Genomic DNA, 22,712 nt, shown 5'->3' with positions numbered 1-22,712 from the left:
TTTTTTTTTCTCTCCCCCCCCCCCCCCCTCCGTGCTTGGCATTTTCATAGCACTTTTCACGTATGTTGTGGGTTTTGCAGTATTGTTGTGAGATAATGTATGTAAAATACTTGAGTTGGTTCAGAATGGCTGTTTTTGTCATAAAAACAAAAACTGTGGTTGTCTGTCTTCTTGTCAGTCATGCCCAGTGTAAGCTGTGAGGGAAGGGACTGTGTGCCCATTGCCTAGCACAGTGCCTAGGACATTGGTAGATACTCAATAAACTTTCAATGAAAGAATGAACAAATTAAATAAAATGGGTTAAAGAATAGCAAAGGTAGGGAATGAGCATGCCTTTCTTAACCATTTGAATATATGTAAATAATAAACATATAATTCCTGATATTTTCAACGAGAAAAATTCTTTATTTAAAATAAGCTAAGTGTTTTTACTAGATTAAATAAAATACTCTACAATGAGAATTTTAAATCCAATATTACCAAACCCAGTAATACCAGTCAGGGATTGTTCACCCATCCCTGTTTAATAATGTTTGAATGGTGTCTCTCATAATTCTGAGAATGTGTGCCTTTGCTTGGAGAAAAATTTCCAAAGCAATGTTGCATTTCCTGGATATGACGGTGTCATGCTGGAGAGAGAAATTCTATAGTGCCCAAGACAGCTAAGAAACAGCGATTTTCACATGCAGAGACCCTTAAACTTGCTCTGATGTCATTAAGAGTATTTCTAAATCACAGAGAAAGCCAACACATTTTATTTCAATAAGAGAATGAAAGCAAGAAGGGGACCTACACTATTTCTAGCCACTTGTATTTATTAATATATGCTCAGCATTTTTAACGCCTTTGCTGCGGCAGGGTAGTAAGTGTTTCAGTAAAGAGATATACTATAGGGACAAAGCTGGGGAGCTTGTGCATACAGAAAGTAGCTGATAATCTCAAAGCTCTCAGGGCTCTTGGAAATGCCACACATCATGCATGATCTGGGGCTGCTGGGCCTTGTTTTCTGGCATGGATGTTTGCTGAGTGTCTGGGATGGCTGTGGTATCTGTGGGCGTTTCTTCCAGGGGTGTGGTCACGTCGGCACCATAGGTCTCATAAATATCTGCTAATCCAGGGGTCATCAGTGGGTCAGCTTCTGCTGGGGTGACCCTGGGGGGTCCGGCACTCTGCCCTGCAGGACCTCTTGCCAGGCTGGGGTCGTTGCCCTTTGGGTGAGCAAGAAGCCCTCCCAGGGCACCAGGTGCTACCTCTGGAAGGAGAGCTGGGTTTTCCGGATCGGCCGGGTTGACATCCGGCCTGGGGGAGCCTTGTGCACCTCCTTCGCCCTTCTCAGGGCCTTTGGTTCCGGCGACTGGGGTGTCAAATTCCAGAGTAAAATCCCCACCCATGGCTGGATTGTGGGGTATCCCGCCAAGGTTAGGCCTCATGCCTCCAAATCCTGGGAACATGGCTCCATAGGCCATGGGGCCTCCTCTGCCTCCCTGGAAATAAACCATTTACCAAAGGTACCGTTATCACCTACTATTAAGTATACCACGCAATCACAATTGGTCAGATTCACCTAGAAATCATAAAAAACTGTTAGGGAACAAAGAGTGAGTTGACAGCTTTGGGTAAGCACATTTCTCACTAAACTGGCTTTGAAATATAAAGGAGAGGATTCTGCACTTTTCTGGAAAGGTGGAAGGCAGGTGGAGACCCTTTGCCAAGTCTGAATGAAAGCAGGAAGGAGAGAAGTGGGGAAGCAGGGCAGAACCAAGTCTACAGGCAAACGGAAGTTCAAAGTTAATGTTAAGAAAACAATAAGCAGCCAAAATAGGCAATGCCATCGTAAAACAAATGAACAAACAAACAAAAACTGGCCCATTGCTGAGTTTGTTGAGGGGTATTTTAGAAAACCACCTCAACATCATTTCTCAAATGAACAAAGCCCTCTCTAAGATTTTCCTTTTCTTTTTATTTTTAGAACATGTATCAGAAAAAGAAGCTTGATCTCTCTGGAGGAACTGAAATATTTTCTTCCTGTGGACGGTTAGAATTGTAGAACTTACCAGGTCTCTTTTTTTCTGCCTTTGCTGCCCCAAAATATCCAGCCTCCAATTTTGGGCTACTTACAATGATTGTGTAGGGCTTTGTAATTTGCATGTTTGTAATCTCATTTAATTAATCGCTTACTCATTTTAAATTCTATCTTCAATTTTTTGGTGACCTTTACTGGGGGCTTTTCATAAGCTACGCATGAGGCAGAATATAAATAAATAAAATGATAAGATGATAATTAACGCTTACTTGAATTTTCAGCCAGTTGTGTTGGTAGTATGTGGATACCGCATTCTTTTCTCCTACCTTCTCTTGGCTCTCCACTCTCTAAATCTCAGCTTCTCACATCATCTCCTTGAGGGATGGCACTGTGAACCCTTTGCCTGGGCTACCTGCCTCTCCCCTTTACCTCTCTTATAGGTCTGTTTGCCCTTATCACAACATTTTGACACTATCTGCCCTTGTATCTAACTTTCCCATTGATTAGAGAGTAAACTCCTTGAGAACAGAAATCTTATCTAATTTATCTTGCCTCTATAGTGTCTTCCTATGCATCTAGTTCATACAAGGCACTCAAGAATGTTGGGATGAGAAAGGCACCTGGGTGGCTCAGTCAGTTAAACATCTGACTTTGACTCAGGCCATGATCTCGAAGTTTGTGAGCTTGAGCCCCCCGTCTGGCTCTGTGCTGACAGCTCACAGCCTGGAGCCTGCTTTGGATTCTGTGTCTTTCTCTCTCTGCCCCTCCCCTGCTCTCACTCTGCCTCTCTTTTTCCCTCAAAAATAGATAAACATTAAAAAAAAAAAAAGAATGTTGGGATGAGAGCTTTCTTTCGGTGATAGCATATTTATGGTATTTATTCATTTGATAGGATCTATAGTTGATAACAATTTAATTTAGTATGGTATTTGTTTTCTTTTGTTTTGTCCTCTAACAGAGGTAACAGGTAGAAATTTCTGGGGGAAAATATGAAATTGTGCAAGTCTACTGGTCTCAAAATTTAAAGTTGTCATATGCATGGATAATAGAAAAAGAATATGCTCAAATTAACTTATTAACGCACTTTGAATTTTACACTAATCACCTTTTAAACTTGGTTAGTTTTCTTTTTCTTATCTGAATATAGTTGACACACAACGTCACGTTAGGTTCATGTATACAACATTGTAACAGTGTTGTGTGGTGACAGATGGTGGCTACACTTGGGGTGAGGATAACATAATACATAGAGTTGTTTTCTTTTTCTCTTTTATCTCTCAATGTCGAGGTCTAAGTTGTTTGCAAAGCTGTTGAATTTGTTCTTTTGAATTTATTTGGTCCGAGAAGAAATGGGAACTCTGTACAAATCATGCGTGTCTTTTTTTTGGTTTGAAGCATATGCCATTCAATGATAATGGCCTTTCAGTAAAGGTTTCTCCTCTGCTCATATTCAAGAAACAGGGCAAAATCTTATGTTCTAGAATGGTCGTGACTCAGAAGTGACTAGATGGAAACGTGGCGAAATCTTTGCATGTTGCCTAAGAATCAAGGTTTTGGTTTCTGAGTGGAACAATCTGAGTCCTGTGCTGTATATTCAGTGACATTTATGGCCAATGCCTCTTGCAGCAAGTCTTTTGTGACTGTTCTGCCCTGACCACTATTTTCATAACAGTTTGAGGACATTACTCACCGCCATTTCTTCTGAGCTCATGATGCCAAGTCTGGCAGGAGCATTCTGTTCAAAAAGAAACAGTGCATCTTATTACCAGTCAGTAGGTTCCTATTATCCCATTAGCTACTCAAGACAAAGTTAAAAGTAAAGTAAAAAGTTAACCTTTCCTTAAACCTTAAAGTTAATGCCGTGTCCAACGGCAGGGTAAAGTGTAGAGGTGTCATTATTAAATGCATGGAGCCAAGTTGGATAATTCAGATAGAAAATTTACCTTTCCTAAATGCTGTTGTATATATATGTGTGTGTGTGTGTGTGTGTGTGTGTGTGTGTGTGTGTGTGTGTATCTGGCTAGAGTTACTCAAATAGAAAGTGTGCCTCCTTGACATTTCAGTTGCTATTAGGCACTCAGAGAATATGGAATCTTTTGTGTGAAGCCTAGACTTTTATAACTATAGCTCTTAAGATAATATTTAATTTAAAATGATATTTTTTGTAGGTTACAGACTTACCAATTGATTTGCTCCATAGGACATGTAAAATATTCCTGGATAAAGCTAAATATAAATACAATAATCATCATAAAATGCATTTTCCAAGGAAAAATGTTCAAGTAAATTATAAGCAGAGGCATATTTTTTAAAAAGCTTACTGGAGAAGGTTTATTTTGTGGCATTGGTCCCCGGGATATCAAACGAGCTATTTGGAACACCTTTAAGTGGTAGAAAACAGAATTAGTAATTCATTTTTGCTATAATACAGGCAAACCTCCCATTACAGCCATTTCTAAGTGTTATATGAAATGCATTTTCAGGTGGATTAGTCTAACAAATAAGTATTTAATATTTAAGAAAACAAAGGAACCCATTATACTTCATATTCATGAATGAATGGGGCAATTAAACATTTTCACTCTTCTTTTTTTTTATTTTTAAAATGTTTATTTATTTTTAAGAGAGAGAGAGAGAGACAGAGTGCGAGTGGGGAAGGGCCAGGGAGAGAGAGGGAGACACAGAATCTGAAGCAAGCTCCAGGCTCTGAGCTGTCAGCACAGAGCCTGACGCAGGGCTTGAACCCACAAACCATGAGATCATGACCTGAGCTGAAGTCGGATGCTTAACCGACTGAGCCACCCAGGCACCCCTCTTCTTTCTTGAAGTATAGATATTTTTCTTAATAAAGTATCTCATTGAGATCTGTACTTACTGATGGTCCTTGTGGATCAGCAAAATCCATTCCTGGTAGCTGCATCATAGATGAATATTAAAATTACTAAACTATAAAAGTAGAACTGGACATACTCTTTTTTTAAAATTTTTTTTAATGTTTATTTATCTTTGAGACAGAGAGAGACAGAGCATGAATGGGGGAGGGTCAGAGAGAGAGGGAGACACAGAATCTGAAGCAGGCTCCAGGCTCTGAGCTGTCAGCACAGAGCCAGACGCGGGGCTCGAATTCACGGACCGTGAGATCATGACCTGAGCTGAAGTCGGAAGCTTAACCGACTGAGCCACCCAGGCGCCTCAGAACTGGACATACTCTTAACTTATTTATGACTATAATAAGCAATCTAAAATGAATTTCCTGATTTTCACCTTCATTTAGTCAGGCAGGGCACAAAGTCTGTCTTCTCTTTTTAATTTTTTTTAACATTTATTTATTATTGAGAGACAGAGAAGGACAGAGCATGAGCATGGGAGGGGCAGAGAGAGGGAGACACAGAATCTGAAGCAGGCTCCAGGCTCTGACCTGTCAGCACAGAGCCTGATGCGGGGCTCGAACTCACGAGCTGCAAGATCATGGCCTGAGCTGAAGTTGGATGCTTAACTGAATGAGCCACCCAGGAGCCCCAGTCTGTCTTCTTCTTAAAAAGGATGATAATATCTATCTTTATAGGATTTTAATCAGGGTGACATGGGGGAATGTCAAATGCCTGCAGCATACTTAGTTACATGGTAGCTTCCTTTTCTTTCTACTGCTCTTTTCTCTACATTATTGCATGATTGTTTTTTCTCCACCAGATAGAGAAATAATAATCCAAAATACTACATGCAATGCTGTGGGATAATCAGTCTTCTCAGTCCTTCCAACGCTGAAAAAGATCCTGATGATAGGAAGCATAGAATTCTCTGGGCTGTCCTATTTCCCCTGAAAGCTTTCATCTTATGTGACTAAGAAACTAAGAGGCACAGGATCTTTTTAGAATCCATGCCTTGTTTCTAATGGCAAAGGACAGATATGTCAACTGCTTAAAAACATATTTGTATTGTCATAAATTATGCCTGAAAATTCCGATTATTTAAATATGCTCTGCAAATCAGTTTTCCTTCGAGTTAGTGCGCAATCCTGATTGGACTTTTGAGAAAGAATTACCTCGGCTTTTGGTGGCTTCTCTGATGGTGCCACCTGCTGTTCAAGCATTGGCCCCTCTGCTTGCTGCAAGGGCGGTTGTCCCTGGTAAACTGGAGGCTGAGGTCCTCCCTTCTGGGCTGCGTCCTGGATGGCGGTTACAATAGTAGGCTGGAGGAAAGGTTTCTGTCCTGGCTGTTGAGGCTGCAGGGATGGCTGCGATGGGAGAGGTGGGGGATGTACAGGCAAAGAATATTCATACTGCAGAGAAATTTGAAAGGAGTGTCAGGAAGCGATAGCTCACTGAACTGTGGTGTCTAGAATTTCTAAAACAAAAGGGCTTGGGAAGCTTTCTACTTGCAAGAGAGTCCGGGGAATTGGCCTGAAGCTTATGTTCATTTAGGAAGCACCAATTTATGTAAAGTCAATGTTATTGGGGCGGTCTTTTGTGTGGCTGTCTCCTCCACTTCCTTTGGGACTATCTGTGCTGAAGAATATGGAAAACTATTGGACTTCCTGGTAGAATGATTGTTTCCTCCTCGGAGTTCCCAAAGCTGCCTCTAGGTATGTCTCTTTTACCACTTTTTCACTGGATTACAATGACATCTTTGCCCACCGTCAACTGAGAGACAATACTATGTCTTCTTTGACTTTATAGCCCTAACACTTAACATGGTTCCTAACACGTGCCTGGCACTTGATAAATAATATGTTTTGAGTTAATGAAAGGAGAGAAGTGATAATTAAGTAAAATACCAATCAAATTCCTGCATCATGGAGTCCATTTTGGAAATAATCAGTGGAGAAACAGTCACTACTAACATTATTTATTGTCCCACTAAATGTGGCTTGGTGAATAATGTTACTTGTGAACACTGGAATCAAAAGTTGCTATTAAAACAACCATGTTTATTTGCTCCTTTTTGAAATTAACTGTGGTGGATGGCTTCCTGTTATTTTTAAATCATTTGCAAGCTCCTCAAAGTGGTATGGAAATCTCACAACAATCTGGCTCTGCTTTGCCTCTTCAACTACTGCCCATCTCTAAACTCTATGGCTTTTTATTACCGATACCTCATAATTTAGCACCTTGTAATACACTGTCTTATCTTATCTCCCAATCAGATCTGAAACTTCATGAACCTTGGAGCCATTCTTAAATGTTTTCATTTTCACTCCCAATCTATAATTTGGCTTATGCATTTATTAGGCACCAAAAAAATAATGGTTAACTGATTGATGTATTTATTGATTACTGTAGGGTTCATGATATTTTAACCAGGACTTTGGCATCATTTTAAATGTGACTTTGAATAATTATTTGGGACTCTTGACTAAGATGAGAGTTGTCCAGGATATAGCCTGCTTACATCTTGAAGATAGTTTCTCTCTTGTTATGGCTCATGTCATTAACATAGGCCTCTTATATTTTGGAGGCCATATCTTCCTATTTGAAATAAATATACAAATAAGTTGAAAGTTTGGACCACTTTATTTTAATTTTTCCTAAGTACTAAAAACAATTATAAGTTTTGACTTGTTAATACTTGAATACTTTTTTATTCATTATTATTATCTGTCTGTAGCTAGTATATGATAAGTTAGAGAAGGCAAATATTGTTAAGCATGAAGTTTCAAGCACATTGATGCAATTAACCTACCTGTTGAGTTTCATGCTCCCTTGGTCTCATCCATGGGAAAGAAGAATGTGGTGGCAGGAGACCATGCATCCACAAAGAATTAAATGACTTTCCAAAACCAAATCTTGAATACTAAAGATATGCAGGGGGGAAAAAAAAGAAAAAAACACATGCTTTTATTTCAGTAGTGGTTTAAACTTGGTTTTCATTTTCTACAAAATCCATAGAAAGTGTGGAGACAGCCAAAGTAAGTGTGACATCGGTGAATTTAATGTGGACAGGTAAATGCTCTCTTCCAATAGACTTACTTTCCATCCTAAGACAGACTGCAAGATTCCCATAAACTTACTTGAGATTTAGCTTTTTAAGCACTCATATTTTGGGCTGTTCAATAAAATTGAAGTACTAGAAAGGATTTTTTTCTTACTCAAGAACATTAAATATTGTTTTACCTACCATCCCATCCAAGGGTCTTGTTTTGTTTTAGGTTATCTCAATTACTCATTTGTTCTTTCAATACTTAGGATAATATCTATTCACAAATTTTATGAATTACAATGTTGCTATTAATAATATCACTACCACCACCACCATTAATTCTTGCAATAAGAAATATTCGAAAATAAGGTTACCTGAGAAAGCATATTTAATCCCTGCAAACTTCCCAACTGTCTCATTGTCTATCAAGAAAAAAGATGGGTTAGTGTTTGCCACATATATTCCTTTTCATATGGTACAACCATTTTCTCAATATATGGTATTAGCACAAAGTTTGCAGTGGGTCAGCTGAATAAAATAAAATAGAAACAAATCATCATTGAAGAGTGGAAATGTTAAATGTGGTTGTGCCATTGTTGTTATTGCTATTAAAATAGTGAGTTTGCGGGGCGCCTGGGTGGCGCAGTCGGTTAAGCGTCCGACTTCAGCCAGGTCACGATCTCGCGGTCGGTGAGTTCGAGCCCCGCGTCAGGCTCTGGGCTGATGGCTCGGAGCCTGGAGCCTGCTTCCGATTCTGTGTCTCCCTCTCTCTCTGCCCCTCCCCCGTTCATGCTCTGTCTCTCTCTGTCCCAAAAATAAATTAAAAAAAACGTTGAAAAAAAAATTAAAAAAAAAAAATTAAAATAGTGAGTTTGCTTTTTATCATTAATCAAATAAGAGAAAAAGGTATCATTTAAGTAAAGGTCACATTAAAACATTGGAAAATAGCTCATTCAATTGAAATAGAAACTTAATCATGAGAACATTGTTTCATTGACGCGTTCCTCCGTTCCCCATTTAATTTACTTTGCCTTTTATAAATCCATCCCCAAACAGGCAAACAAAACAAAAACAAGACAAAACAAAGCACCCTTACCCCCTTCCCAAATAAAAAAGGCCTCAAAATAATAAATGTAAAACACACTGGGGAAAATGGTGAGTATCTGGATAGGTGGTCAAGAATGCTGCCAATTCAACAGAAAGTCAATTTCAATTTAATGGGAAGAGGTTTAGAGTGCTTTGAGTTGTTTTTAAGCTAGAAAGTGAGAAAAAAGTAACTCTGTGAAATTAGCTTCCGTTTGAAATAAACTTCTAGCCTATGTATATATTAATTGCCCCCAGATTATCATGATATGAATAAACTTTGCAAGGTCTTATGAAAAATTTATAATCTCATAAATGTTTTTTTATTCATAACTGTTAATATTTTCTTTTGACATGGTCAAATGTTTCCAGTGTGCTGAGATTTTCTAAACAGAGTATTATTAGTTATGAGAACTTCAGCAAGACAAACATAGGCTATGAAGCAGGTGCCACAAAACCAGGTTAATGTTATTTACAGGAGTTCTTATAAACAACCACATTTTGTGGGGTAAATTCTCTTCAGGGGAACATTGTCATATAAAATACTATAAGGTGATGGAATTAAATGTAAACCATTTGTGGCGTCAGAGCAATGTGTTTTAATTAATGTAGTAATTATATTAATATAGTAATTATATAATGTATATGTAATATATATTAGGTATTAAATATTAGTATTGATCTGATTCACACACAGATGACACTCTGAAGAGTAAAATATCTGAGAGTTTAAAATTGCAGTAAAATGAGAAGATGAGGTTCTAATAAATGTCATACGCTTCTCTGGAACTTCTCTAGAAAGCCACTGACTTCTGAGTAGGAAAACAGAACCTGCCCATGGTGTTTCTCTCTTACCAAGACCATACAAATGTAAAGACTGCATGTAAATACTCTGACGATACATACCTCCAGGCTCAAACTAGCCATGCCTGGTGTTCCAGGTTGCTGAGGAAACATCTAGACGGAAATAAGAATAATTTTGAGATATCTGGTGAGAACCTTCCCTAAATGCATACTGGAAATAGAAAGCCTAGCCCAGTGCATAAAGGCCAGCTGAGGGATTTTGACTTGAGTTTTTAAGCAGAATAAAGAAAAATTTAAAATAATTGGGAGAATTAACATCATATTTAATGGCTTTGCTCCCACGTGAATCATCTACCCTTTGTATCTTAATGCAGAAATTTTTGTTTTAACTTTGAGATTACATTGAGCACAAATACAGTGTAGGATAAAGCTACAAAATAGAAAACCAAGAATACTTTGTATTCTTAAAGAAATTATCCTATAGGTAAGCAAAAGGGACAAACTTAAGGTCAGTTTTCTTGTGGTTTTGCCAAGCTTACGTGCTTCTGGTTCATGGAATGTGGCATGGAATCATGGCATTCAGCAAAGAGCACATGCAAAACCTAACTTGCCATCCATTCAAGGGGTTTCAACAAATGCTCCGTCATTCATGAAAAATTATTTTATGTATAAATCTATTGATCTGTGTTTATATTTTTTGATCATATTCAAAATGTACACTTTAAAAAAAGTCAAGTTTTATTATACTTAATGTGTTCATTTAAAAGTTGTTAAAAATATAGTTATACTTACAACTAGATTTTTTTTTTTTACAACTAGATTTTTAAAGTGTAAGATATTTTTCTTTCTAAAGCAATCTTTGTTAATATGCATAAATACCAGTAGAAAAAAAAATGGAGAATGGAAGAGTAAGAATTAGAGTACTTTGGATTTTGAGGGTCTTTGGTTCTTTGGAAATCCTTACTTTCCAGGGTCCCAGGTTCTCAATGCCTTCTTTCCTTCATTTATACACAAATATTTATGGAGCGCCCACTAAATATATTGGGATTTTTTTTTCATGAGTAAGAAGTTGAGGAATAGTTTCCTGAGTGTGTTATCTACCTTCCACTTTCTGCTTTTTTATACAAGTAAAATCTTGCCCTCTTAGTCATGGTGCAAATTGCTCCAAATAATTCAGTTTTGGAAATGGATAGCAGAAAAAGAGTTATAAATGTGTAGCAAATACTCTAAGCAGAGAAAAAGATCAGTTGTGTAGACAGGAAGACTGATGTGTGTGTGTGTGTGTGTGTGTGTGTGTGTGTGTGTGTGTGTGTAGTGAGCAGATTGTTCAGCATTTTGGGGGACTGTGAGAGTAAAGCCTTCCTTCCTCCCAGTGGCCAGTACACAAATAAGGTATCTTGGACAGATTCAACTACAAAGTATACTTTCCTTTCCATTTACTCCAAGTCATGAATTAACAACAAATTTACATGAATGTAAGTGGACAGAGGGTACATTTCCAAGGAGGGAGTAAAAGTAGAACATCTAACTTGACAGGCAGTCAGTCGGCAATCCTAAACAATTGTCATGTCCCTCAGGGTGGACCTGATTGACACAGGTGTGGGCCAGCATAAGTTCCAGGAGTGTCAAGGTATTAGACAGTGGATGGCTGAGGCTGACCCCAGGGTCAGTATTATACAAAGGTAAGCTAGGGTGGCAGCTTCACTTTTTCTTTCACTTAAAGTTCATGTTGAGTAATGGAATAGAAACTCTTTTTATTCGCAGAGTTGAGGCTTTCATCCTTGTAGCCAGTTTTTATCCCCTTTCTCCCAAACATTTAACTTTAAGAAACCCAAGTAGCTAATCTTTTTTTTGTGTCAGGGAACTGAAATATTTGAAAGTTTATTTAAGTCCAACTATGAGTTCCTCAAGACAAGAGATCATGTCAAACTTACCTTTGTGGCTCCAATGCCCAGCACATTGCTGGATACATGTCACGTGTTCAGTCAATATTTGCCAAATGCATATGGCAGCAGAACAAAGTCTTCATGAAAATAGAAACACATACTATTGGCTGGTAGAGTTCAGTACCCAGAGGATTGTATTCATGAGATCATATCAACATATGTTAGAATGAGCCAGGTATAGGACTATAACATACAATTAGCCCCATTGCCATAGCATGTTTTGATTTAAGAAACTTCAACTCTCAGTCATATAATATCTCCCCCATGAGGCAAATCTGTTGGTTAATTACTTAATTACTAGCTTCAAATGGAATTACTTAGCTCTGTTTTGTAACCATCATAATTTGGCTAATATTATTCTTTTAAAAATGAAGAAAATGGACTTTACTTTTTTGGAGAAATTTCTTCTCCATTTCAATTGCACAACGGCAGCAAGTGGTTATAATAAAATTGTGCCATGGCATTGCAGAGGCTACATAAGTCTTTTATATTTGAATGAATGGAATAAGACTTCAAAATTTTCTTCAGAATATTTTAATATCTTTTTGAATAAAAATATTACATTGACCTACTGCTTTCAGATGGTAAGCTGATGTCTGGACACCTATGACCTTTGACTCAGTAGGAATTCTACCACTGGATTAATTCAAATGAGTCCATGCACGAACTTCAGACCATGTCCTTCAGTACTGTTTAGCATCCAAGAATCTAGAAAATCTAGAAACCTATGACTTACCGGCACTGCGGAACTCATTTCCAGGAGGCAAAAGATCAGTATTAGGTCCTTCATTTTGGAAAGTGGGATCTGAAACAGAATTGGGTTGGAGAATTAAATCAGATGAATTTTTATTTCAGAATGGTTAAAAGGCAATATTTCAAATGAGCCACATCTCTGTTCTTCCAAAACAATCAGTTTCAAGAAAACAAAAATAAAAATAAAACACAATTAAATGTTTCTAAGCTTATTTATGCTTACTAGTTTTTGGAATGAATTGACAATCAATTAAAAAATATCTAAGTGATTTTTTTTATGGAGTTACAACCTAAATGAACATATAGGAACAACCTTTGTGCTGTGTTCTTTAAATGCTGTGTTTCATTTCATAAAATGAATTATGAATTTGAAAATCCGTCCCATTATGTGAAATTTTGGTCTATTAAGTATCATTCACAGGATGTTATACTTTCTCTCCAGAGTACATTTTGAAATGCATTTGAAATATAATACAATGATTATTTTATAGCAAACCTTTATTTGCAGATATATTAGAATGTATCACTCTATGTTTCAGTTATCCAGATAAACATAACAAAACTTATCTTTTAAAAAACAAGAATGAGGGATGCCTGGGTGGCTTAGTTGGTTGAGTGTCTGACTTCGGCTCAGGTCATGATCTTCCAGGTGAAGCCCCACATCAGGCTCACTGCTGTCAGTGAAGAGTCTGCTTCAGATCCTCTGTCCCCCTTTTCTCTGCTCCTCCCCCACTTGTGCTCTCCCCCCAAATAAATAAATATTAAAAAAGTAAGAATGAACTGAATATTTTAAATGCCTTTGATATTAGTGGGAAATATGTCTCAAAACTGAGTTTTCCTTTTTCTAAAATGAATTATCTCTTTAAGTTTATTCTAGAAGTTGAAAAGCCTCTTTACTCTTATATGAACAGAAATCTACCTACCCAAGAAATTTGCTTGTCTTCTAATGCCTTTCTAAATTAGGCGCTGTCACTAATAATCACAAATAGTAAAAAAGAAAAAAAAAGAAAAGAAAAAAAAAGAAAAAGAAAAAAAAGTCTATAGATTAGTCTTTTTTCTTAGCTGGTAAGATATTAGGCATGTCTTCTCTGGAACATGCTAATGGTTTACAATAAGCTATTATTCAGCTTCTGGTGACAAACAAAAATCCTCTGTATAAAAGCTACTTGGAGATAGGAAAAAAGAACTTACAGGAATCACATGGAAATCATAAAATCACATTTTACCTTCAATGTTGACATGCACTGTGTTCTCAGGGCCTGGTGATGCCAACCAAGACAGTTCTAAGAAAAGAAGATTAAAATTTTTTCTGGTCTGTGCCTAGGACTCGCTCTGTATCTCTCATTCAGGGAAGACCAGAAACCTTTATTTAAAGCGCCAATCCACCAATCAAAGTGAAGCAAAACGGGGAAAAAAACCAAACTCCGCTCCTGTAATTTAGCCCACACCCTTTTATTGCATGCAAGGACATTGGCCCAGTAGAGTCTCATTATTTTTAATTGTAAACCAACCCTTGTATTTATTCAGAGAACTCAATTGCAGGGAGGACAGTAAAGGAATAATGGACATAAGCTCTGAAGACAATCATTTTGGTGAGCTGAAGGAAATATATGTAAAATAGGTGCAAAATTAACCATTATCTATTTTGTTCAGGTTTTTATCTGCAGATAAAGCTAGTGACCCAGTGCCAACATTCTCAAGATTTTCACCCTCATACTTGTTATAGTAAATGTATCTTCCCTCCCTTACCCCAACACTCTAGAAGGAAGCATAACATAATGTTCTGAGATTGAAAGAGAAAATGGAAATATTAGATGGATAATGAGTACATTATAATGTTTTCCTCAGAATTTCCTAGATAGTTTTTTATCTGAAGATAATAGACTAGAGTTAGGCAAGCTTTTGTTAAGAAACTTTAATTGGACCCTCTGAGAGAATAACTTCAGGTAAATCTTTGGTGCATGTTCTTTGGGGAAAGAGGGACATAAGTCAAAACATTCTCCGTGAACCAATCAGGTCAATGGGCACTAGTTTCATTTCACTCTTTATTTTATTTTTTTTTAAGATTAAAAAGATGCTTATTTATTTTTGAGAGAGAGAGAGAGGAGGAAGGGCAGAGAGAGAGAGAGAGAGATTGAGAGAGAGGAGCACAGGATCTAAAGTGGACTCTGTACTGACAGCAGAGAGCCTGATGCAGGGGTCAAACTCATGAACTGTGAGATCATGACCTGAGCTGAAGTCAGATGCTTAACAGATTGAGCCACTCAGGCACCCTTATCTCAATCTTTAGATAGACTTATTTTCAGGCATTTAGTACCAAGCCAGGTTAGTCATATCTGTGTCACTTAAAAGGCTAATGTCAACATGGATGGGTTTTTCTCCAGGAACAGGTAAAGATGTCTTGGATGTGGATTGGACTTTAACTGCTTTTGTTATTTCTCTGCCCCTCCTTATCTTTCCAAAGGTGTGATTTCAGATGTGGTAGGGGTAAGAATTTAAGATTGGTTTCCTAAGAAGGGATGAGTCAGTATACTTTTTAGGGGAATAGGGATCTTACCAATTACAGGGAACACCGAGGAAGCTGGTATTTTGGAGAAAAGATGTCTTCATACCTAAGTGTAGGCTTAACATCTTCAAATAATGATATCCAAGAAATTGTTCCTGATAAAACCCATTTCCTATTGATAACAGAATTATTTTTAGGATGTAAAGAAATAAGAAATGTAAATATGTTTTGTAAATAGTAAAATGTTTTTGCAAAAAAAGTATTATTTTTGACCCCACCTTTCCCATTTGTCTCTATTCTAGTTCTGGTGCTTGATCAAGTCCTCTAATCTCTCTGAGCCCTAGTTCCTTCCTTTGTTATATAAGGATGATCATTTACGACCATAGGTTTGTTTTGAAGATTTGGTGAGATGATAAAGATACAGGGGCTGCCATATAGTGGGTGTTCAGTAAGTGGGTGATTTGTTCTTTGACTGGGAGAAGCTACATGAAACACCACAGAGACACTGTGTGCGTGTGTGTGTGTGTGTCTGTGTGTGTGTGTGTGTGTGTGTGTGTGTGTGTCTGTGTGTGTGTGTGTGTGTTAAAAAAGAGGAGCAGTGGCAGTTAGGTGTATGAGTTCCAAAGAGGGTAGAGAAGGGACTTGATGGAAGGCATTTCGTCTGCATAGAAACTGATGCTGAATCCATGGGATTAAGCTTCCTAGTTGACTGTTAACCAGGAAAATGGGATGTGTGTGAATATGTCTTTTACAGTTTATGAGCATGATCATGATAGGCTAATGATGATGTTTTCATAGAATTCATATATTCTGCCTTTCTCTTAAGCTAAATACTTAATATACTATAAATGATGTTGCTTCTACCCTTTAAAAATGACCTTCACACTCAATCCTGGATTACTGTTTTCCAGATGTTTGCGTTAGTTTCTTTCTCCTCCACTTTCCTGCATACCCACATCAATTTATCTTCCTAAAATATTGGTTTCAGCATTTCACAGCTCCACTCAAAAACTTTTTAAGGACCCCTAAAGCTATAATGTAAATTTCACCCTCTATAACTAGACAGTCAAATTAACATGTCCATTCACCTTTCCAATTTCATCTCCCATTTTATGCAAGACTGTACATTGGGATAGTAATCATGATTGTTGTAATCAGTTGAAGTAAACATTTTGCATCTGGTCAACAGCTTTTTAAAAAAATCTTTTAATGCTTATTTTTGAGAGAGAAGAGAGAGACAGAATGAGAGCGGAGGGGGGCGGGCAGAGAGAGAGAGAGAATCAGAAGCAGGCTCCAGGCTCTGAGCTGTCAGCACAGCTGACATGCAGGGCTCAAACTCATGGATGGCGAGATCATGACCTGAGCCAAAGTCGGACCCTTAACTGACAGAGTCACCCAGGCGCCCCAAGTCAACAGCTTTTTATTTTTGATTTATGTTACTGGGAAAGTTAGCAAACATAATCCTAATACATCCTAATTAAAAGGAATTTAATTACAAAGAAATCTGTAAATTAGCATGAGGATATCAATGTGTAGCAGTGATGATAGACATTAAGGAAGTACTACAGCTGATGGCTACTATGTCATGTTGATCAAGACCATACCTTTACTTCAAAAAAATGAGAGTAACAAATTAAAAAAAATGCTGTGTCCGGAGTATAGCAAAAATAAAAAAGCTCAGAATGGCAGAAGATCTGAGATACATGAGGGGACATGTACAGAAAAACTTATAAAGAAAAAGCTAGATAAAGAAGATCCTGTGGAAAATGTCAGTACAGTAGCTGGAGCACAGCTTTTGAAAACCCTTCCATGACATTAACCATGTGATACTGGGTGAGCCACTCAACTTGAATATATACAGTATTTTTGTATAATTATTTAATCTGTGAAATGTGGTCTACCATAGGATGGCATTAATTTAATTTAATTTATTTACGTTAAGCATATTAATGAATATTACGTGCTCAGCACACTATTTGGTATGCAGAAAATATTCAGTGATCATGAGTTATTGTTCTTGTTGAAATAAAGAAATCTATGGTGCATATCTACTTCATATTGGACTATGGGCCTTGGCTGTGACTATTCTAGCCACCAAAGGCAGTTATGTTAGTTATAACAATGAACTAAAATGTATCATTCTTATGATTTTAATTGCTAATGAGCATGTTGATTGCATGGGACAAAACATGGACTTTGATTTTTGCTTTGTTCTCACACATGGTCCCTTTCAACCTTCTACTCCAGCCAGACTTGTTTACTCAGTCTCTCCAGAATGTGCCATGGTTTGTCTCTTCTTGAGGCTTTTATTGAACCTTTCTCTCTGCCTAACCTCTTTTCTTATCTCTTCACAGCTTGTTTTCAAAGTTCCAGTCCATTTTTACCTCTTTGGTGACTCTTTCCCCCACTTTCTACTCCACTGTGATGTTCTCTTCTCTGACTCCAAATATTTGTCAGTCATTCGACAACCATTCATACACTACATTGTGACAAATTGCTTGTTATAGATCTTCACGTTTTACTTTTTACATGATCTTCTAATTTTTTGGATAGATTATCATATTTTTTCAAACACATAAAATATTCCTGTGGGAACAGAAATCACTCATTCCACTAAGTTGTATCCTTTGACATTATATTCACATTATAATTGGTAATATTTGGATAGTATTTACTATGGGCAGGCATTATTTTAGTGTTCTACATATATTAATTTATTTAATCCTCCAAATGACTTTTTGAAGAAGATACTATTCTCCCCTTTTTATACAAAGAGAAAACTGATCTACAGAGAGGTGAACTAAATTACCCAAAATGACAGTGAGCGGTGGGACCAGAATTTAGACACAGGCATCTTGCTCTTATGAACCATGCCAGAATGAATGAGTCATTCAATAGTAGATGACATTGATCAATCAATCATTGCTAGATACAAAGGAGTATAATACAGTACACCTACTTGTCAGAAATTTATCAGCAAATAACTAAAAGAAGAGAAATACACAAAAATAGTTAATGAGACATATAGCAAACCAACAATAATTTAATTAAAAAGCCTATATAATATCAAAAAGGATGGTCCCACATGGATTAACTGCTAAAATAATAATGCTATAGAACAGTGATTCTCAATTAGGGATGATTTTGCCCCAACACAGAACATGTCTGGGGGACAAGAGGCTACTTCTGGTGGTTACAGTTTGCTGGCAGGGAAGGGGGGGTGGAATTTGTTAGTGGCATCTAGTGAGTAGAGACCAGAGATGCTGCTAAACATCCTAAAATGTACAGGAAAGCCCCTCACAAAAACAAGTATCCAGCTTGAGATGTCAATAGTTGTGAGGTTGGGAAACTGCTAATAGAAGAATGCTCTAAACTTTTTGAGGTTGGAGAAATCCTTTGAGGCTTTGGGGTCAGGTATGAGGAGGATAGGTTCATGCTGAGCCTTGAAGGCTATTTGTCAAAATACCCAATCAGTAGCTGATGTCTGAATCAATTGATAAGTATTAAGTTTTCCAGGGAAAGAATCTGATGGAGTGTCATACATTAAGCTGGAATGGAAGAAGAGTGGAGAGTATGGTCATGTCAAGGAAGGCCAAGTTTTAAAGTTGATTTTGTATGTTGGCATAATAAAAGGAATAATAAAATTTTCATGGATCTTACACTAATGTCTACTGTATATAATATTAATAGGTTATTTTATTGACCACTTAACATGTACCACATGCTGTGCTTTACATTTTTTCTTAGTTCATCTTCATGATGCACTTCATTTTATCATGAGATAAATACTGTGATGACTGGGATTTAGAAAGGATAGAATGTCCTTCAGGAGTCAATCTCCAAAGACCATATTCTTGACTGCTAGGCCACCACATTGACTGTTATTATTTAGGGTTTTATAGAGCCCATTATCATGTTGGTTTGGGATAATGTTTATATCTGATTTTTTTAATTTAATTTTTTATTTTTTAAAATTTACATACAAATTAGTTAGCATATAGTGCAACAATGATTTCAGGAGTAGATTGCTTAGTGCCCATGACCCATTTAGTCCATATCCCCTCCCACAACCCCTCCCATAACTCTCAGTTTGCTCTCCATATTTATGAGTCTCTTCTGTTTTGTCCCCCTCCTTGTGTTTATATGATTTTTGTTTCCCTTCCCTTATGTTCATCTGTTTTGTCTCTTAAAATACTCATATAAGTGAAGTCATATGATTTTTGTCTTTCTCTGACTGACTAATTTCACTTAGCATAATATCCTCCAGTTCCATCCATGTAATTGCAAATGGCAAGATTTCATTCTTTTTGATTGCCATGTAATACTCCATTGTATATATATATGCCACATCTTCTTTATCCATTCATCCATCGATGGACATTTGGGCTCTTTCCATACTTTGGCTATTGTTGATGGTGCTGCTATAAACATTGGGGTGCATGTGTCCCTTCAAAAGAGCATACCTGTATCCCTTGGATAAATGCCTAGTAGTGCAATTGCTGGGTCGTAGGGTAGTTCTATTTTTAGTTTTTTGAGGAACCTCCATACTGTTTTCCAGAGTGGCTGCACCAGCTTGCATTCCCAGGTCTGATTTTTAATGTTACAAAATATGGAAAATAAATTTTTGTGAAATCTATTAATACTTGTTACCATATAGTCTTATAGCATTAGAATCAAATTTGAATTATTTCCCTCTAATAATATAGTCAAAGTTATTTTGAAAACTGCAGACAGTATCAGAAATTAGTATTTTTATTGGCTTCTATTTGTTTCATAATCAAGAGCAATAACCAGAAAAATAACATGGTGATGGTAATAATTATATGAATATAAAAGAAAGACATATTAGATAGGATTTTACTACCTTATCAAATGATTTCATTTTTTTCTCTGACAGTACTTACATACGTTGGATTCATATTCAGCATAGTTATGATGATAGTGTAGGTATAATTTTATATTAGGCTTTAGGCTCTATAAGTATTAATTAGCTACAGGGATAAATCTTATATTTTAAATTATGTGAGTAACAGCTCCTCAGACTGATGCTCAAGACTCCTTTTTATTTTTTTAATTTTTTTCCATGTAAACTTCATGCCTAGCACAGAACCCAAACTTGAATTCATAACCCTGAGATCAATACCTGAGCTGAGATCAAGAGTCAGATGCTTAACCTACTAAGCCACCCAGGTGTCTCAAGATTCTTATTTTTTTTTTAAGATTTTTAAAAAATGTTTATTTTTGAGAGAGAGAGAGAGAGTGAGTGAGTAAGTATGAGCAGGGGAGGGGCAGAGAGAGGGAGACACAGAATCTGAAGCAGGCTCCAGGTTCTGAGCTGTCAGCACAGAGCCCCATGTGGGGCTTGAACTCATGAACCACAAGATCATGACCTGAGCTGAAGTTGCACGCTTAACTGACTGAGCCACCCAGGTGCTCCAAGACTCTAATTTTTTGATCTTTGATTGTTTCTAATTTTTCACCATAGATATTTTGGTTAGTAAATATTTTAAAAAATTATATTTTGAATTATTTTCTTAGTATAATTTACCATGAATATGATTCCTTGTTCAAAGCATGCGTAATTGTATGACTTTTTTAAAATTTTATTTTTAATGTTTATTTTTGAGAGAGAGAGAGAGAGAGAGAGAGAGCGAGAGACAGCCAGCATGAGTAGGGGAGGCACAGAGAGAGGGAGACACAGAATCCGAAGCAGGCTCCAGGCTCTGAGCTGTCAACACAGAGCCTGATGCCGGGCTTGAACCCACAGAGATGTGAGATCATGACCTGAGCCGAAGTCTGCCGCTTAACTGACTGAGCCACCCAGGCACCCCTTGACTCTTGATAAGTATTGCTGAATTATCTAAGTTGATATGCTACCAGCAACGTATGTATAGCAACTCACTTGTCAGAATTTGTTCACCTAATTAATATTTTCCCATCATTTAATGGGTGTAATACAGTGTTTTGTGGTGGGTTTTGTTGTTGTTTTTGCTTTATATTTTTATTGATTGAAGTATAATTGACATGAGACATTATATTAGTTTCAGGTATACAATGTAATGATTTGACATTTGCATATATTGCAAATGATCACCATGAGAAATTTAGTTAATACCTGTCACCATAGTTACATTTTTTTCTTGTGATGATAACTTGGTGCTTTCTTTTTTTAACAAAGAAGTTGAATGTTTTATTATTAAACTATTTATCTTCCTGCAAGACTGTTGCTTCACCATATAAAAATAACACCGGGGCGCCTGGGTGGCTCAGTCGGTTAAGCGGCCGACTTCGCTCAGGTCATGATCTCGCGGTCCTTGGGTTCGAGCCCCGCGTCGGGCTCTGTGCTGATGGCTCAGAGCCTGGAGCCTGTTTCGGATTCTGTGTCTCCCTCTCTCTGACCCTCCCCCATTCATGCTCTGTCTCTCTCTGTCTCAAAAATAAATAAACGTTAAAAAAAAATTAAAAAAAAATAGCACCAGCAAGGACAGTATATTGCACAGTTAAGATAGTATCATTCTTTATCTGATACTATACAACTAACAAACCTTTCTCCACTGCCAGTTACTTCCAATGGACTGGTCATTTAAGCATTTTGACCCTAATCCAAGGTTAGATGTAAGCAAGTTACAATATTCCCTAAGGCTTAAAAGTCATCCTTGAATTACAAAATTTTTATTCTTTTTATTTTTTGAATTACATAATTTTTATAACTAGTTTTTGACCACAGGCAATTTCAGGATTCTGAATATTGTAACTGGAGCCTAGCCTAAAAATCATAGGGTGTTGCAAAAAAGATGCATATTATGTTTATCTGCAATCATAAGTTGTTGCAAGTAGTTTCTTTTTCCACTGGTACTGCTAAAAATTGCTATTTTAAATCCTCTATGCACCACTAATTTAAAACAACTATGCTAGATTAAGTTGTTTGATACTAGTTTATTTAGGGGTTCCATTTTCACTACTCAATAGATTTTACATGTGTCTCACCAGTTCTGAAGGATTACTGAGTGTTATCTTGATCAGTCAGACATCTTGATAGCAAAATTTGTTGACAAGTGCTGGATTTTCCTCAAGAGCTTCATTAATTTCAGTTACTTCTGATGGAGGAGAATAGAGTTCACTAGCAGCTTTCACACATTCCAATGCACCACACTCATCTTGTTCGTTCAGTGTGGTCCCAGCTTCAGGCAGGCTACAGTAAACAACATCTCCCAAAGCTTCCTGTGCAAAATTGCTGATTCCCACTGTTCTGATACCATTTTTCTGTTGTTATCCATTCATGTCTGTCTGTCAATTTACGCGGGGAGAGCAGAGCTTGCAGCGTCCTCAGGAAGCCCTGACCCTCAGCCCCCAGGGCCAGGGCAAGAAGGGGTGTGGTGGTGCGGATGCTGCGCCCGGGAGGCAGGCTTGGGCTTGCATGCCCAGCACCGCTCCCCCTGTTCGCAGGGGTGTTTTAATTTGCATTTCTTTGATCACTATCAAGTTTAAATATTTTCCTCACCTATTTATTTACCACCGTATTTCCACTTTTTGTATTCATGTTTTTGCTTATTAGCCACAGGAAATTGATGTTCTTATTAACTTGTGTTTCTATAGATCAAGAAACATTTATTTCTTTAATTATTTTTTTAATTTTGTAACATAATTTATCGTCAAATTGGCTTCCATACAACACCCAGTG

General features: G+C 37.2%; 1 protein-coding gene across 1 annotated transcript; it reads right to left on the bottom strand.

Annotated features, from left to right (window-relative positions):
* Window positions 1-830: 830 nt before the first annotated feature.
* AMBN (ameloblastin) lies at window positions 831-22,495 on the bottom strand. Its single transcript, XM_078445158.2, has 12 exons — window positions 22,373-22,495; window positions 22,061-22,252; window positions 12,509-12,577; window positions 9,929-9,979; window positions 8,314-8,361; window positions 7,703-7,813; window positions 6,066-6,302; window positions 4,899-4,937; window positions 4,345-4,404; window positions 4,205-4,249; window positions 3,714-3,758; window positions 831-1,484 (listed from the first exon to the last, which is right to left on the bottom strand). The coding sequence occupies exons 1-12, from the start codon at window positions 22,493-22,495 to the stop codon at window positions 948-950; spliced, it is 1,557 nt and encodes a 518-aa protein (XP_078301284.2). The 3' UTR covers window positions 831-947.
* Between the last annotated feature and the right edge of the window lie 217 nt (window positions 22,496-22,712).

The sequence above is a fragment of the Panthera onca genome, chromosome B1 (assembly GCF_046562875.1).
Source record: "Panthera onca isolate mPanOnc1 chromosome B1, mPanOnc1 haplotype 2, whole genome shotgun sequence".
Classification (NCBI taxonomy): domain Eukaryota; kingdom Metazoa; phylum Chordata; class Mammalia; order Carnivora; family Felidae; genus Panthera; species Panthera onca.
Note: the sequence above shows the minus strand (reverse complement) of the source record. Positions and strands in the feature narration are given on the sequence as shown.